The sequence below is a fragment of the Panicum virgatum genome, chromosome 5N (genome assembly GCF_016808335.1).
Source record: "Panicum virgatum strain AP13 chromosome 5N, P.virgatum_v5, whole genome shotgun sequence".
NCBI classification, from domain to species: Eukaryota; Viridiplantae; Streptophyta; class Magnoliopsida; order Poales; family Poaceae; genus Panicum; species Panicum virgatum.
In genome coordinates this window covers 1,932,180-1,947,859 of record NC_053149.1, presented here as the reverse complement: position 1 = coordinate 1,947,859, position 15,680 = coordinate 1,932,180, and the positions used below count along the sequence as shown (strand labels likewise).

Sequence of the window (15,680 nt, the reverse complement as noted above, 5' to 3'; positions counted from 1 at the left end):
TCTTTACCGTGTGCTTAAGCTCTTTGCCATGTGCTACACACGGCAAAGTCTTCGCCGTGAGCAATAGAGGCTTTACCGACTTACCGTATGTCTGTGGCACATGACAAATAAGCTCAATCCCGTAGTGGCTGAAGATTTACAAAATTCAAAAATAGCATATACAGATATATAATATTGCTTGCGGTGTCACTGGGGCCAAGCATATATATAATATAATGTCGAACGATCAATAGTGTGATGGACTGTGCTTCGTCTCTATCCGTCCAGGAGTAGTCTTGTGTCGGCTACAGCTCCGGCACCGGCAGCCAGCGTATGTATGTCTTCCATGCCTCTACGTATATACATACTAAGCTAGAGGTCGATGCATGGATGCCTTGTTTTTCCTAATAGCACGCACTGTACATCTATTATCTTATTATTTGGCCAACAAATGGAGTTTCCATGTTCCCTCTAAATGTCTAGAAATTCCCACGTTAATAAAAAAAATACCCACCTGTTATCGCCATAATTTAACAGGTTAATTAATGGGCCGCGAGTGAGTTGGGCTTAATGAAGAAATTGAAGAAGGCTTACGAATCGGCTCCTGCGTGAGCATTTGGGCCATGTGGGCTATGTATCCTTAGATTTAGTTGGACACATTAGTTTAGATTGTTTCCCAAGTCTCCGGACTATAAATATGTATCCTATGGTATTTGTAAAAAAAGAGAACGTCATCACGTTTGCAATCAACAACTCTCGGCGCATCGCCACCCCTAATTCTAGGGTTTCATCCAAGTAAGCGCCATGCTGCCCTGATCGCTTCTTCCGATCAGGGCAGCGTTGTTCTTGCTTTTACCTTGGTATTACTCGTACTGAAGTATTTTTGATGGCGAGTAGTACTAGTTATCTTGATGTTCGTAGCATGACTTTTAGTAGATTCATTATGCTTTTGTTGCTTACCATCTACGAATATCATGTTATTTCTGTGCAGCCATGTTTTAATCTTATGCTAATCCTTGTTGCCTAGAATTAGTTGCACGGAGACAACACCCTGCTTCTTTTCCATCTAGTAGATCTAATCTGTTACGGTTTGTTCTTATGCTTAAGAATTGGCGTAATATCTACTAGGTTAGGCCTTGCAAACGGGTTGGATGATCCGGTGACGTATTAGATGCTTTGTCTTAGTCTTAACAGGGAATTGATCCGGGAATCAGCTTTAGCTTGTTCTTAGGCCTCTATTCTGGTTAAGGTTTAGTTATTTATTACGCTCATTAGGCCCAATTACGTGTAGTATGTTCCGATCTAGCAGTGAGGCTTTTACCGTCGTGGATTAGATTAGCTAGATTTAATTGAAGTAGTTTTACAGTTATTTGCCTTATTTATCAATATCCGGATATAAGCAGATCCAATCTGACACCGGGACTCGATCGGCTCTTTAAAGGCGATGCAAGAGTCGTCCCGGGGAGCCGACCACGGCTCGGACTTATGTTTCCACGTGTTTGTGTATGCAGGCAAATCGTCGCAAGCACGTTCGCACCTTCCTGATCGGGTATAAGTCAGATGGCACGCCCTGCGTCTTACAAAGCCGCGGCGTGTGCTGGAATTGCGGGCCGTTGACGAGGGAGCAGTGCCTGCCAGCACCCCGGCGACCTACCGGCTCTTCGTGTTGCCTGTCGCTACTCGCCGTTGGATTTTGACCGACAACAAATTCTGGCACGCCCGGTGGGACCTTCATCAACAACAACGCCCGCCGCAGAGATGACTAGACCTCAAGACCAAGCTCCTGTTCCACCGGTCACCAAACTGCATTGCAATCTAGGCCGCAAGTATCGTACTCGTTCGCGGCAGCAGACCGCAGAGTTCGCCGATCTACGTCGTCTACAAGATTGGCGGTGACCCTGGAGAAGACTAGTTCCTGAACGAGCCGCCTAAGGAGATCCCACATGGCTACACGTGCGTGTACATACCTGACAGCATCAGCCCAACACGCGCGGGGCAGCTGGTGGGTACTGGAGCTTCAGGGGCAGACGCGGAGAAACAGGCATGGCTGGCGAAGTACGCTACCGGGCCGAGTGCTGAGCCCTCGGCCCCAGGAGTTCTTAGTGTGGAGCAGGTCAGTGCAATACTGAGGGACCAGTTTGGCATCCTGCCCAAGAGAAAGGCAATCCGCTATTCCAAGCCGTATCCAAGTGATTACGACTTGATCCCATTGCCACCCAAGTATCGGCTCCCGGAGTTCACCAAATTCAGCGGATCAGAAGGAGCCAGCTCCATTGAACATGTGAGCCGATACCTGACACAGCTCGAGATGATTTCAGTGTCGGATCCTCTGAGGGTCCATTTCTTCTCCCAGTCTCTCACATGTTCGACTTTTGGTTGGTATACATTGCTGCCCCCAGATTCTATCCAGACATGGAGGCAGCTGGAAGATCAGTTCCACACCCAGTATCATTCAGAGGCTGCCGAAGCCGGGATTGCTGACCTCGCCCAAGTCAAGCAGAAGCGAGGGGAAAGTGTCTCAGAGTACGTACAACACTTCCGAGAGGTCAAGAACCGATGCTACTCATCGCGCATCACAGAGAAGAGGGCAGTTGATTTGGCAGTTCTGGGACTCGCTAAGCCGATCAAGGATCTGGCTTTTCAATTGGAATTCACTTCTCTGGCACACATGGTGCAGAAGCTCACGGCGTATGAACACTACCACCCTGATCTATACTAGGAAAAATTCAAGTGCCATGTCAATATGGCCCAAGCAGGTGATTCCGATGATTCTGGCGAGGAACAAGAAGTGGCTGTGGCAGAGTGGACCCGGGGGGCAAACCCCGTCCCGTGCAAGTGGGTCAAACAGAAGGGGCTTGTGAAGGGCTTTGACTTTGACGTGGCCAAGGCAGAGCAGATATTCAACTTACTGCTCAAGGAGAAGCAGTTGAAGCTCCCAGAGAATCACAAGCTGCCAACGACGCAAGAGCTGTAGGGGAGGCTGTACTGCAAGTGGCACCACTCGTTCACCCATGCCACAAATGACTGCAAGGAGCTACGTCGACAGATCCAATCGGCTATCGAGCAAGGCCGATTAATTCTAGCCCAACACACGATGAAGGTGGACAGTCAACCATTCCCACAAGCTAACATGGTGGAACTGTCGGATCTTGGACCTAAGGGCCAGAACTTGGCGTTCCAGATCAACATGGCGGGACCCATGCGCCGCCATGACGAGCAGAGGAAAGAGGCCGCTTCTGGCAAATGGCCCCAGAATGAAGACGAGCCGGAGCAGCAATATGTTACTGAAGAACAAGTGTGTCACATCCGCAATCAACTCCCATCTTCTAATCGGCTTCTAGAAAAATACCAGTACCAGTACAAGTTGCGCCGCCGATATGAATCGGAAGAGAAGGAGTATGAGCACCGCACAGGGAGGACGCTGGGGAGGCGCCAGGCTATACGCGACCACTAGCATTGCCCGTTCTTCAGGTACTATTGGAATTCCGGCATGAGCCGATTGCCTACTATAGATGATTGCTTGGAGTGCAGGCCTCGGGGACGCCAGCCAGTCGAGACATCAGTATTCCAGCGCTTGGGGCCCAGAACACGTGACGACGACCATGTTAGGCGGCCATCCAGGGATGATCTTGATCTAGAAGAGGAAGATAAGTATCATCGTCCACGATGGTGTTAGACGGGCTCAGCCGCTCACAGAAGCGCAGGGTGCAGCGCTTACGCAATCTCGAGGAGGCGGAAGCAAGGTACCTCGAAATGCTGAGGAAAGCGCGTCCAGATCTCGCGGAGCAAGTCAGGCACCCGCGAAGGGTGGAAAGGCGCCCTCCAAGGAGGGAGTGGCGCCCCCAAGCAGCCAAGAGCCGATGACAAGCCATTGGCTGATGTGAACATGGTGTTCATGCTCCCGTCGGAGTTTCGGGCGCCTCAACCGGAGGAATTGGCCATCGCGCGGCTGGATCTCGGTCCACAGCCGATCATCTTCGAGAAGCCCAAGGAGAAAAGCTACAAGCACCCGAAGGGATTGTATCTCAAGGGCCTCATCAATGGCAAGCCTGTGAACAGGATGTTGGTCGACACTGGCGCCGTAGTCAATCTGATGCCGTACTCAGTGCTGCGCCGGTTGGGTCGTTCCGCTGCTGATTTTATCAAGACCAACGTGATGCTCAATGATTTCAACGGCCAACCGTCAGAGGCGCAGGGCGTCCTCAATGTGGAGTTGACAGTTGGCCGCAAGATCGTCCCAACCTCGTTCTTCATCGTCAACAGTAAGAGTACATACACAGTGCTGCTTGGAAGGGATTGGATTCACGCCAATTGTTGTGTTCCTTCCACGATGCACCAGTGTTTGGTCCAGTGGGATGGCAATGAAGTGGAGGTGGTCCGTGCAGATGACTCCAGCGAGGTTTCGCTCGTAGATATGAACGCCTGGGACGCGGAAGCACAAGAATCGATCTCAGGGATCGCGCTGGAAGACTGTGATCGGATCGAAGCGACAAAAAATGGGCTGAGGCTGGTCTTATCCACTGGCCTCACAGAGTAAAAACATCCTGGCAAGCTACGGAATCCAGCAAGATTAGAGAGGCCGGTCCCAGCGACCGGCCCCAAAAGATGAGTAATATATGTTTGGAGTTAAAGTTGTTACATTATGTACAAACAATGGCCTGCTCTAGTAGCTGGTCAGTTAATGAGCATCCAGTTTCAAGGAGTAAAATACAAACGGCCGGCCCGTGCGGTCGGCCGAAAATTTTCTTGTGTCATCTCCCCGTGTTTGCTGTCGATGTGGCAGATGATGACGAGTCGCCTTTGTCTGCAGTCGATTTAACAGGCGACGGCAAGTTGGGGTACGGGTTTACACCAGCTGACGATTTGGAGGAAGTGGATATTGATCCTGGGGATAAGCCGTGACCAACATTTATCAGCAAGAAGCTAGACCCGAGTCTGCGTGAGCCGATGATAGCACTGTTGAGGGAATACCGGGATTGTTTCGCGTGGGATTATACTGAAATGTCTAGTTTGGATAGAAGCATCGTCGAACATCGGCACTCGCCTAAGAAAGGATTTCGGCCGTTTCAACAACGAGCAAGGCAGATGAAGGCTGAAGTCCTGGAGGAGGTCAAGAAAGAGGTGCAAAAGATGTTGGACGCAGGGTTCATCAGGCCATGTAGGTACGCAGAATGGATCTCTAGTTTGGTCCCTGTACAGAAGAAGGATGGCCGATGGAGAGTCTGCTTGGATTTCAGAGACCTCAACAGAGCAACGCCAAAGGACGAATATCCGATGCCCGTGGCAGAAACATTGATCAACACCGCTGCCGGTCACAACATGCTGAGCTTTATGGACGGTAACGCTAGCTACAACCAGATTTTCATGGCCCTGGAAGACATAAGCAAGACCGCGTTCAGAGTACCAGGCGCGGTTGGCTTGTTCGAGTACTTGGTTATGACCTTTGGATTGAAAAATGCCGGTGCAACGTATCAACGCGCCATGAATTACATTTTTCATGATCTCATTGGCAGGCTGGTAGAAATCTACATTGATGATGTCGTGGTCAAGTCCATGTCAGCTGGGGGCATCTGGAAGATTTGCGTAAGGTTTTGGAGCGAACTCGGAAGTTTGGGCTCCAAATGAACCCGAAGAAATGTGCCTTTGGCGTATCAGCCGGTCAGTTCTTAGGATTTTTGGTACATGAGCGATGAATCGAGATCGGCTTGAAGAGTCAGGAGGCGGTAAAGACAATGAAGCCGCCTACTACGAAGGAGTTACAAAAGCTCATCGGCAAAATCAACTTTGTCAGACGATTTATCTCCAATCTGTCTGGGCGTATCGAGCCGTTCATGGGTCTGGTGAAGATCAAGTCCGATGATGAATTTCACTGGGGGGCAGAGCAGCAGCAAGCTTTCGACAAAATAAAGGAATACTTGTCGAAGCCTCCAGTTTTGGTTCCTCCACGGCAGGACAGGCCTTTCTACGTGTACTTATCCGTGGGTGACACTTCCATCGTCTCGGTTCTGATTCAGAAACATGACGACCAGGAGAGGGTTGTCTTCTACCTCAGCAGGCGCATGTTGGACGCCGAAACCAGGTATCCTGAGATCGAAAAGCTTTGTCTTTGTTTATTCTTTACATGTACAAGCTTCGACATATTTTGCTCTCGGCGGAGACAATCGTTATATGCAAATCGGATGTCATCAAGCATATGTTGTCGGCTCCTATTCTGAAAGGTCGACTAGGAAAATGGATGTTTGCATTGTCAGAATTCGATATCCGATATCAACCTGCAAAGGCAGTTAAGGGACAGGCACTGGCGGATCTCATTGCAGACAGGGTCAACACTGACGTGTCCGCGCTTTTTGTACGTGCCTGGGCCATGTTTTTCGATGGATCGGCTTGTGATTATGCGTGCGGCGTAGGAATTCTGTTGGTATCGCCTCGTAGGGTGACATATTCTTTTTCCATCAGGATGGCTACTCCATGCACTAATAATTTAGTAGAGTATGAGGCCGTTCGCAAGGGGATAGAGTTATTCCTAGAAGCTGGTGCAGAAGCAGTGGAAATATTTGGGGATTCAAAACTGGTGATTTCTCAGCTCACAGAAGAATATAAATGTGAGAGCGAGGCTCTTTTTCCGATATGGATGAAGTGCCGTGAGTTGATGTCACAATTCAGGTACATTAATTTCCACTGGATACGAATGACTTTGAACAGTGAAGCCAATGACCTGGCACAAATGGCTTCTGGATATAAGGAAACAGCCGATGGAGTCGATGTAGAGGTTCAGTTTCTAGAACCTGGAGACTGGAGAGCCGATATCTTCAATTATTTGAAAGATTCGGCTCGGGGGGCACCCAGAAGGATAACACTCAAAGCTATGAAGTATGTTCTGATTGGGGACGACATGTTCTACAGGACTTTGGAATGGCTGCTGCTTAAATGTCTGGGACCTGCAGAGTCGAATCGGCTCTTGCATGAGGTTCATGAAGGAGCCTGCGGCACTCATCAATTGGCTCATAAGATGAAATGACTGATTAGGCGATCAGGGTATTACTGGCCTACCATGCTTGAAGATTGCTTCAAATATTACAAGGGATGTCAGGCATGTCAGAGATTCGGCAAAATTCAGATGGTACCGGCATCAGTAATGAATCCTATTATTAAGCCATGGCCGTTCAGGGGTTGGGTCATGGATATGATTGGCCAGATTAACCCGCCATCTAGTAAAGGTCACCAATGGGTGTTAGCTGTCACGGATTATTTCACAAAATGGGTGGAGGCGGTACCCATGATGTCGGTGGCATCAAAAGATGTGATCAATTTCGTTAAAGAGCACATCATTCATAGGTTTGGGATCCCTCAGACCATCATGACCGATGGAGGATCGGTCTTTATATCGGAGGAATTTAGAAAGTTTGCCGCTGACACGGGGTTCAAGCTGATCAGATCATCCCCATATTATGCACAGGCTAATGGACAGGCTGAAGCATCCAACTAGAGCCTTATCAAGCTGATCAAAAGGAAGATCGATGAATATCCTAGGCGTTGGCATGAGGTGTTGTCAGAGGCTTTGTGGGCATATCGTATTTCGTGTCACGGATCCATTAAGACGTCACCATACCATCTGGTCTACGGTCAAGACGATGTGTTACCATGGGAGATCATGGCAAGATCGAGGCGTGTTGAGTTTCAGAATGATCTATCGGCTGAAGACTATGCAGCCTTGATGAGCGATAATGTGGAGGATCTTACAGAGCTAAGACTTTGGTCACTTGAGAAGATCAAGGAAAACAAGGTTAAAGTTGCTCGTGCATACAACAAAAAGGTCAAACCGAAAGAGTTCCAGGTTGGAGACCTGGTTTGGGAGGCAGTACTACCATTGGGAACTAAAGACAGGAAGTATGGTAAATGGTCTCCAACTTGGCACGGACCGTACAAGGTTAATCAGGTTTTGCCTGGAAATGCATACATACTTGAGGAATTGGATGGTGTCAATTTTCCTGTGGCGGTCAATGGCCAACACCTCAAGAAGTATTTCCCGAGCATGTCGGAGGGTGAGTGATAAGAGTCGATGAGAACCATCTGGCTGTATTATAAAAGGCCAACACGTTGAGTTGGCCAGTTATATATATATATATATATATATATATATATATATATATATATATATATATATATATATATATATATATATATATATATATATATATATATATGCCAACACGTTGAATTGGCCAGTAAAAGAAAGAAAAACAAAAGAGAGAGAGGCCAACACGTTGAGTTGGCCAGCAAAAAAAATTATGAGATGCAAGGCAGCCGATGTGCAACCATCGACTTAAGATATTTTTAATGAGTACAAGTTTCGGGTTTAACAGGCAACATTAAATGTTTTCTGAATTGTTCTATTAGTTCAGGAACTCTTCTATGGCATGGATGGCTTCTGCGCGTACGGCGTCGGCTCTTGCTATGACTGCTTCGTCGTCCTTGTCATCGCCTGCTACTATCTGTTGACTCAAGGTGTTGATCTCTGCAAACTCTGCCCGTATTTGCTCGGTTATTTCTTGAGCTTCTTGCTTGGAGTTTGCAATCGAGGCTTTCTTCTCTTGGATCAGTCTTTGTGTGGTGCGGACTTGTTCTTCGAGTTCTGCCAGTTCTTTCTGAGTCGCCTTGTACTCGCTGAGATATCGGCTTTGGCATCTAGAGTTGCCTTCTTCTGGTTGAGCAGTTTGCACTTTTGAGCAATGTCAGCTTTCAGAGGGATTTGAGAATGTCGTAATTCTATTCTCTGTTGTGCTGCTTTCACCTCTGCCCGAAAGAAAGGAAGATGGTCGGCTGGCCAAAACTTGACTCGAAGTGACTCTGGAAGATGTGATTCTATCTGCTCAAGGATTTCTTTTATCTCGCTGGAATCATCAACCAGAGTATTGATTGGAGCAGATAGCAGATCCTTGATGAGTTGAAGCTGATCTGCCAGGTTAGCCGATTGCTGTAAAGATGGTACCTTTGCTCCAAGGGCAGTCAGACCCATTGTTGCCGGGTCAGAGGAAAGCAAGTCTGAAATATCAAAGCCCTGTGAAAATATTTGAGTTAGTGTGGGGGCAAAGTGCATTAATGGAGTTATCGGCTGGTTTAGAAGTGGCTTTTGTAGTGTTACCTGTTGTGAGGAAGAAGCAATGGTCGATCTGAGTATTACCTTCAGGCCGCAGATTGCTGCATCATCGATTGCAGAATTCGTTGCCTGAGTTGCAGAGTCCGCCATGGTTCAGATCTGCTGACTTAGGGTTTGGTTGTTCTGCGGGCTCTGATTCGAATTCTGGACGATTTGCGAGTCATTGCTCGAATTTATGGAGCGGGGTTCTCGAATTACGCTCGGATTTGGAGTATCTATTTCGAGTCGGATTCAGAGTGGAAGTGGTGTTCTGTTTTTATGCGGCTTGCTTCCAATTTTGAATTCCGTCGGCTCTTGGACATTAGTAAAGCCTGATGCGATGCCATCGGCTTTTTGGGGTGAGATCCGAGCAAACAAGTTAAAAGATGACAAGTTTCATTAAAAGTTTGTTTTTTTTACGGGAAAAGCCGATTTGACAAAGGGAAATTCCTTCGGCTTTACAATACTACTTCTACTCTACTACCTACATCTACCGCTCGTAGGTACCTAGTACTTACGACGCTTGGGGCTTCGAGCCGGCACATCTCCGCCGTCGCTGTCGTCGTCGTCGTCATCGATGGCGCCGTCGAAGGCGCTGCTGCCGCCGTCAGTCTCGGCGTCGTCGCTCCAGCCGCCGCCGCCGCCGCTCTCTTCTTCGCTGTCCTCCTCGGAGGACCCGAGGAATCGGAAAGGCTTTCCTCCCATCGGGTCATCGTCGCTGGAGGAGGAGCCGATCTCCTCTTCCGAGGAGGGATCGGCTCCATCCGAGGAGGAGTCTTCTTCACTGCTGCTCTCCAACTCCTCCGGGAACAGGAGTTGGAGGTCTTCGCCTTCAGTCTGGGGCTCGTCGTCTTCGGAGGCGATCCCGAAGTCGAACTCCTCTGCATCCCAGTGCAGAGGAGCGAGTGCCTCGTACGCCGCCGCCGGGTCATACTCCGGCGTCGGTTCCCGACTCTCTGGAATGGAGTCGAGGGAGGAGGCAGAAAGGTTTGAAGAAGAAGGGGAAGAAGGAGGGGAAGAAGAATGGCCGATGGAGTTGGAGCCGGAAGAGGAGGAAATCGTCATGGCTACTGGCTACTGAAGGTTGGGGTTTTCTGTGCTACTCAGCTTTGGAAGGAAGATGAGTTTGCCGTGAAGAGAGCCGATTCAGGATGAGATTAAATAGTAAAAAATGGAAGATGGATCGGCAGTTTCACGTTCTACGAGGAGCCAGTTGCAGAGACATTGCGTCTTCCTTGGTGGTTGCAGTGGGTTTTAATGAACATTAACGGGAAGATGAAGCGACGGAGTGGTTTTGGAATTATCATTGCCAAAACCAGGGGGCATGTGTTATCGCCATAATTTAACAGGTTAATTAATAGGCCGCGAGTGAGTTGGGTTTAATGAAGAAATTGAAGAAACCTTACGAATCGGCTCCTGCGTGAGCATTTGAGCCATGTGAGCTATGTATCCTTAGATTTAGTTCAGATTGAGTTAGAGATAGAGTCTGATATGGACACATTAGTTTAGATTGTTTCCCAAGTCTCCGGACTATAAATATGTATCCTATGGTATTTGTAAAAAAAGAGAACATCATCACGTTTGCAATCAACAACTCTCGGCGCATCGCCACCCCTAATTCTAGGGTTTCATCTAAGTAAGCGTCATGCTGCCCTGATCGCTTCTTGCGATCAGGGCAGCGTTGTTCTTGCTTTTACCTTGATATTACTCGTACTGAAGCGTTTTTGATGGCGAGTAGTACTAGTTATCTTGATGTTCGTAGCATGGCTTTTAGTAGATTCATTATGCTTTTGTTGCTTACCATCTATGAATATCATGTTATTTCTGTGCAGCCACATTTTAATCTTATGCTAATTCTTGTTGCATAGAATTAGTTGCACGAAGACAACACCCTGCTTCTTTTCCATCTAGTAGATCTAATCTGTTACGGTTTGTTCTTATGCTTAAGAATTGGCGTAATATCTGCAAGGTTAGGCCTTGCAAACGGGTTGGATGATCCGATAACGTATTAGATGCTTTGCCTTAGTCTTAACAGGGAATTGATCCGGGAATCAGCTTTAGCTTGTTCTTAGGCCTCTATTCTGGTTAAGGTTTAGTTATTTATTACGCTCATTAGGCCCAATTACGTGTAGGATGTTCCGATCTAGCAGTGAGGCCTTTACCGTCATGGATTAGATTAGCTAGATTTAATTGAAGTAGTTTAACAGTTATTTGCCTTATTTATCAATATCCGGATATAAGCAGATCCAATCTGACACCGGGACTCGATCGGCTCTTTAAAGCCGATGCAAGAGTCGTCCTGGGAGCCGATCACGGCTCGGACTTATGTTACCATGTGTTTGTGTATGCAGGCAAATCGTCGCAAGCACGTTCGCACCTTCCTGATCGGGTATAGGTCAGGTGGCACGCCCTGCGTCTTACAAAGCCGCGGCGTGTGCTGGAATTGCGGGCCGTTAACGAGGGAGCAGTGCCTGCCAGCGCCCCGGCGACCTCCCGGCTCTTCGTGTTGACTATCGCTACTCGCCGGTGGGTTTTGACCGACAACACCACCACTGCCATTATGATAAAAAAATAGCCTAAAATACCCCCGTGTCTAATTAAAAATCACCCAGCAATATCATTATGAAAAATTAAATATAAAATACCATTTAGCTATGTACTATCAGTTACAAACATATATTATAAATAAAAACTAAAGCTAACAACAATCAATCAAAATAAAACAAAGAATAATTATATGCATAATATTACTAAAACTCAACAAATCAAATTGTTATTATAGGTAGATCATATTTGAATTGTTTTAATCAACAATAAGACATAATTTACGATAATAGGGTGATGTATGGTAAAAAATAGTATAATCTTTAAGTAAGGATATAACGACATGCAAATTTTTGAATTCTCAATATTAGCCGCGCAAATGCGCGGACTATACGCATAGTTCATTGTCATAGATACATTAGCATGATCATGTGATCCAGGGGGAGGAGAGTTCTATATATATATTTTTAAGCAAGTTTCTATATATCTTTTGCTTCGAGTGGATTAATATATTACCTCAAAGGACTAGTACTAGCTAGTACCTCCGATCAATATATCTTGCTGTTCAAGCGTCATATGAAACAAACAATAGCTTGGACAGTTAACGGTCATGTGTTTATAGAGCTGAATGCAAATGTTTACACGTCTATAATTAATCTGCGTTTAATCAATACAAATAGTCATATATACACAGTTTGTCAGGTATATATGTCGCCAGATGGCACACCAAGCAACTACTCCCTGCGTCCCTCGAGCTCCCCTCACCAGCACAGTTCCAAGCGACACATAAAAATGGACAGAGGGAGTAGGCTCAAATCGAACTGCTTCCACGTGTCTGTTGTATGCTGGGACGGTCTAGCAGCTCCAACTATTTCTGTTGACCTCCTAAGGCGTTTTCGATAGGCGTGTTGTTTGTATTGTTACTTTCTTCTATCTTAATTATAAAAATGCGCAAATCTATAAAAAAAAGCTGCTTCATTCCACGTGTCCTGATCTAGCTACGCACGTACGTACTGCTTCCATCATCGTTGCCATTGTCCCCAGACACACAAGTTTCAAGTTAATTTGCATCACGAAGCAGAGAGAAGTGTGTGCAGCTTTGCCATGCATGCGATCGAGGGTTGTCGTTCTCTGTCTTCAAACGCATGCATCGAGCTTTGCCATCTAGACCTCGAAACCTTGCAACCGCCAATTAGGAATCATATCTGATCATCTTCTCAAGAGGTTCGCTCTTCAATTCTTGTCTTGATTCAGCAAGTCAACCGATGCATGCATCATCAAGACCTCAAACCGCTCCATCACATTTTGCTATGGCTATATGTATCGGCACCCAAAGCATCCCCTAGTCTATACTGTAGTGAAGCAACACCAAGAATTACAGTAGTCGCCCACACACACACCCCCACCCACCCACACCCACACACACACAACATTGAAATATGTTGCGTTGCTAATAACAATGTTCTAATAGAAATATATATAGCTTCTTAACTAATAATAATCATAGCCACAACATTACAGGGTTCAGTCTTAAAGTCGTTGATCCTCTGATGATCATTATTAGACCCTAAGAACTACAAGTCCAGACGTCCAGTATATATTAATAATAATATATATATATTACTACTTTACTACTAAGCAGCAGCTAAGTTTGACTTATTGGGAGTCAACAAAAGTCGTGGGAGTTCACACAACACAGCAGCTGCACACGCGCAAAGGCGACAGAGATTAGCTAGGGAGAACCCAACGACTCTCCTTTGCCTTAGTAAACTAGGCTTATATATATATATATATATATATATATATATATATATATATATATATATATATATATATATATATATATATATATATATAGCCAATAGGCCCATAGCTGATGCCAAAGCATCTATGCATAAAAACTAATCCCTTGCCGTCGTTTTTGACTGTCAAGCGAGCTCCTGGTTCTTCTCCACCACCCTCACCTCCTTGGCAGATCTTAGAACGCTCGCCTGCGCAGCATTGTTGTTGCTGTTGTCAGTGTTATGATCGTCACACAGCGGCTGATGAGGTCGAGAAGAAAGCAGTGCAAATCATGCATGTAAAAGCTAGGAGGATGCTTAGGCCATCACACCTGAGCTTCAGTGATCTCGACGGCGAACCCGTCGACGATGGCGAGTGACGACCTCTTCCGGTAGGAGTCGGGCTGGAGGAGCTCGGCGAGGAGCTTGTCGTGCTTGTGGCTCAGGTACGAGTCCAGCGTGGCGGACCCCTCCTTGGACCTGAATGAGCGAGCCAGCAGAACAATGCATAGCATTACATACGGCGGTTGATCGATCGATGGGCCTATGCAGTAGTGAAGGAGGGCTAGCTCACCGATCAGCTCTGAGGCGCTCGTAGACGGGGTCAAAGTTCATGAACACGAAGTACACCTCCTGCTGCTGCTTCGCCATTATTGCTTGAGCTTCTCTTCTCTTTTCTTCTTACTGCAGCTTTACTAGTGGAGCACTAGCTATAGCTAGCAGAGTGAGCTGCCTATGTAGCTAGCTGGCTAGCTAGCTATAGTGAGGAAGAGAGAGCGTCTGCCTGCTTTGCTAGGTTGGTTCCATATCATTGCAATGGGCCGCTATTTATAGGCGGCCGGCTGCCTGTAGTGGAGAGATGGATCGAGTTGCCAATAAAGAATGCTTGTTATTGTTAACTGTACTGCCCAGATTAGCCTAGATCTAGCTACGCACACAGCAGTGCAAGCAACAGACAAACGGTTAATTGTTCAAGGGTTGATTTGGTCAAGGCCAGCCGCGGCGCGCGCGATGATGATCTGGAGAGCATCTCCACGCATAGAATAGAATAAAAGCTCGCACATGTGTCGTCCCAGCAAGCAGCTAGCGGTCAGATCACTTGCATTGCTTGTGTACATCGATCAAGATCATCTATCTGTGTGTACAGTGAAGTTCTGCCAATCTGTATTTTTATGCATACGCGTCTTATTGCTGCAGAAGCCAGAAGATATACATGCATGCATGTTCTTTTGAATTTGTTCATTCAGTCGGAGTAGTGAACTAACTAACGATGCCGCCCCGAAAGAGAAAGAATGTCTTGGATGGAATCTTGCACAGGGCGAGAAGAGGTCAAGGACTCGAGATCTCTGCAAGCACCTGCATGCAGGCCGCAAGCTGAGAGCCATAGCTAGGCAGCTGCATGCTGGCTGCTGGAGCCTGCTGCATGCATGGAATGTGTGCATCATGTAGTTGATCGGAATCGGATCATCGACCCATCGCCTCTCGCCGAGATGATGGCCGATGCGATGCGATGCGATGGGCTCGCAGCAGACGCTTGCAGATGGATGCCGCGCCAGAGCGCGAGGAGACGGACGAGGGCCCGGACGACGCATGCATGGGATCCGACCCCCCCGGCGCAAGGACGCGGGGGGGGGGGGGGGGGGGGGGGGGGATCTCTGCCTCTCCCCGGCGACCGATATGCCGTGTCCTGCGCGCATGCGCCGGCCTTCAGATCCGTCCCGGCTACTTTTGATAGAACCAGTCTTCAACCCGTGCTCACTCACGGGCTAATTAAAATTAATATAAAATAATATTAATAATTATAATTATTCATCTCACGCTCTTTTCATCTATTAAATATTCTAACACATAATCTAAAATATATATTTTTATTATTTAGTTACAATAGATTTTATTTTGTGCACCTCCATATGCATTCAATATATGTTTAGTTGAACTATTTGTTTGTGAATTGGTGTTCTTATCTCTTCCATCATACATGAATATATAGTGACATATATATAAAAAAACTCGGCCGGTGGGGTAAGACCGCCCCCACGTTTTTCAATTAAGAAGAAGGAGACTGTATGTCCCGACCGAGAAAACCCCCGAACCTCACTGCACACCCGAGATTTTTTTGTTTTCCACAAATTGTGCAACACCCAGGGATTGAACCCTGGGTGAGAGCTCCCCGGCCGGTGGCTTTTGCCACTGTACCGTGAACCCCTTTGCTATGGTGACATATATCATGGATAATATTT

At 47.0% G+C, this 15,680-nt stretch overlaps 1 protein-coding gene across 1 annotated transcript; it reads right to left on the bottom strand.

Moving 5' to 3' along the window:
• Positions 1-13,137: 13,137 nt before the first annotated feature.
• On the bottom strand, positions 13,138-14,227 carry LOC120674386. Its single transcript, XM_039955565.1, has 3 exons — positions 14,015-14,227; positions 13,773-13,920; positions 13,138-13,650 (listed from the first exon to the last, which is right to left on the bottom strand). Exons 1-3 carry the CDS (start codon positions 14,089-14,091, stop codon positions 13,588-13,590), a joined length of 288 nt encoding a protein of 95 aa, XP_039811499.1. The 5' UTR covers positions 14,092-14,227; the 3' UTR covers positions 13,138-13,587.
• Positions 14,228-15,680: the final 1,453 nt, after the last annotated feature.

Coding starts and splice junctions, on each gene's coding strand:
- LOC120674386 (XM_039955565.1), bottom strand. CDS start 14,091: ATGGCGAAGCAGCAGCAGGAGGTGTACTTCGTGTTCATGAACTTTGAC. Junction 13,921..14,014: donor GAGCGCCTCAGAGCTGATCG/GTGAGCTAGCCC, acceptor TCGCTCATTCAG/GTCCAAGGAGGGGTCCGCCA. Junction 13,651..13,772: donor TCGAGATCACTGAAGCTCAG/GTGTGATGGCCT, acceptor AATGCTGCGCAG/GCGAGCGTTCTAAGATCTGC.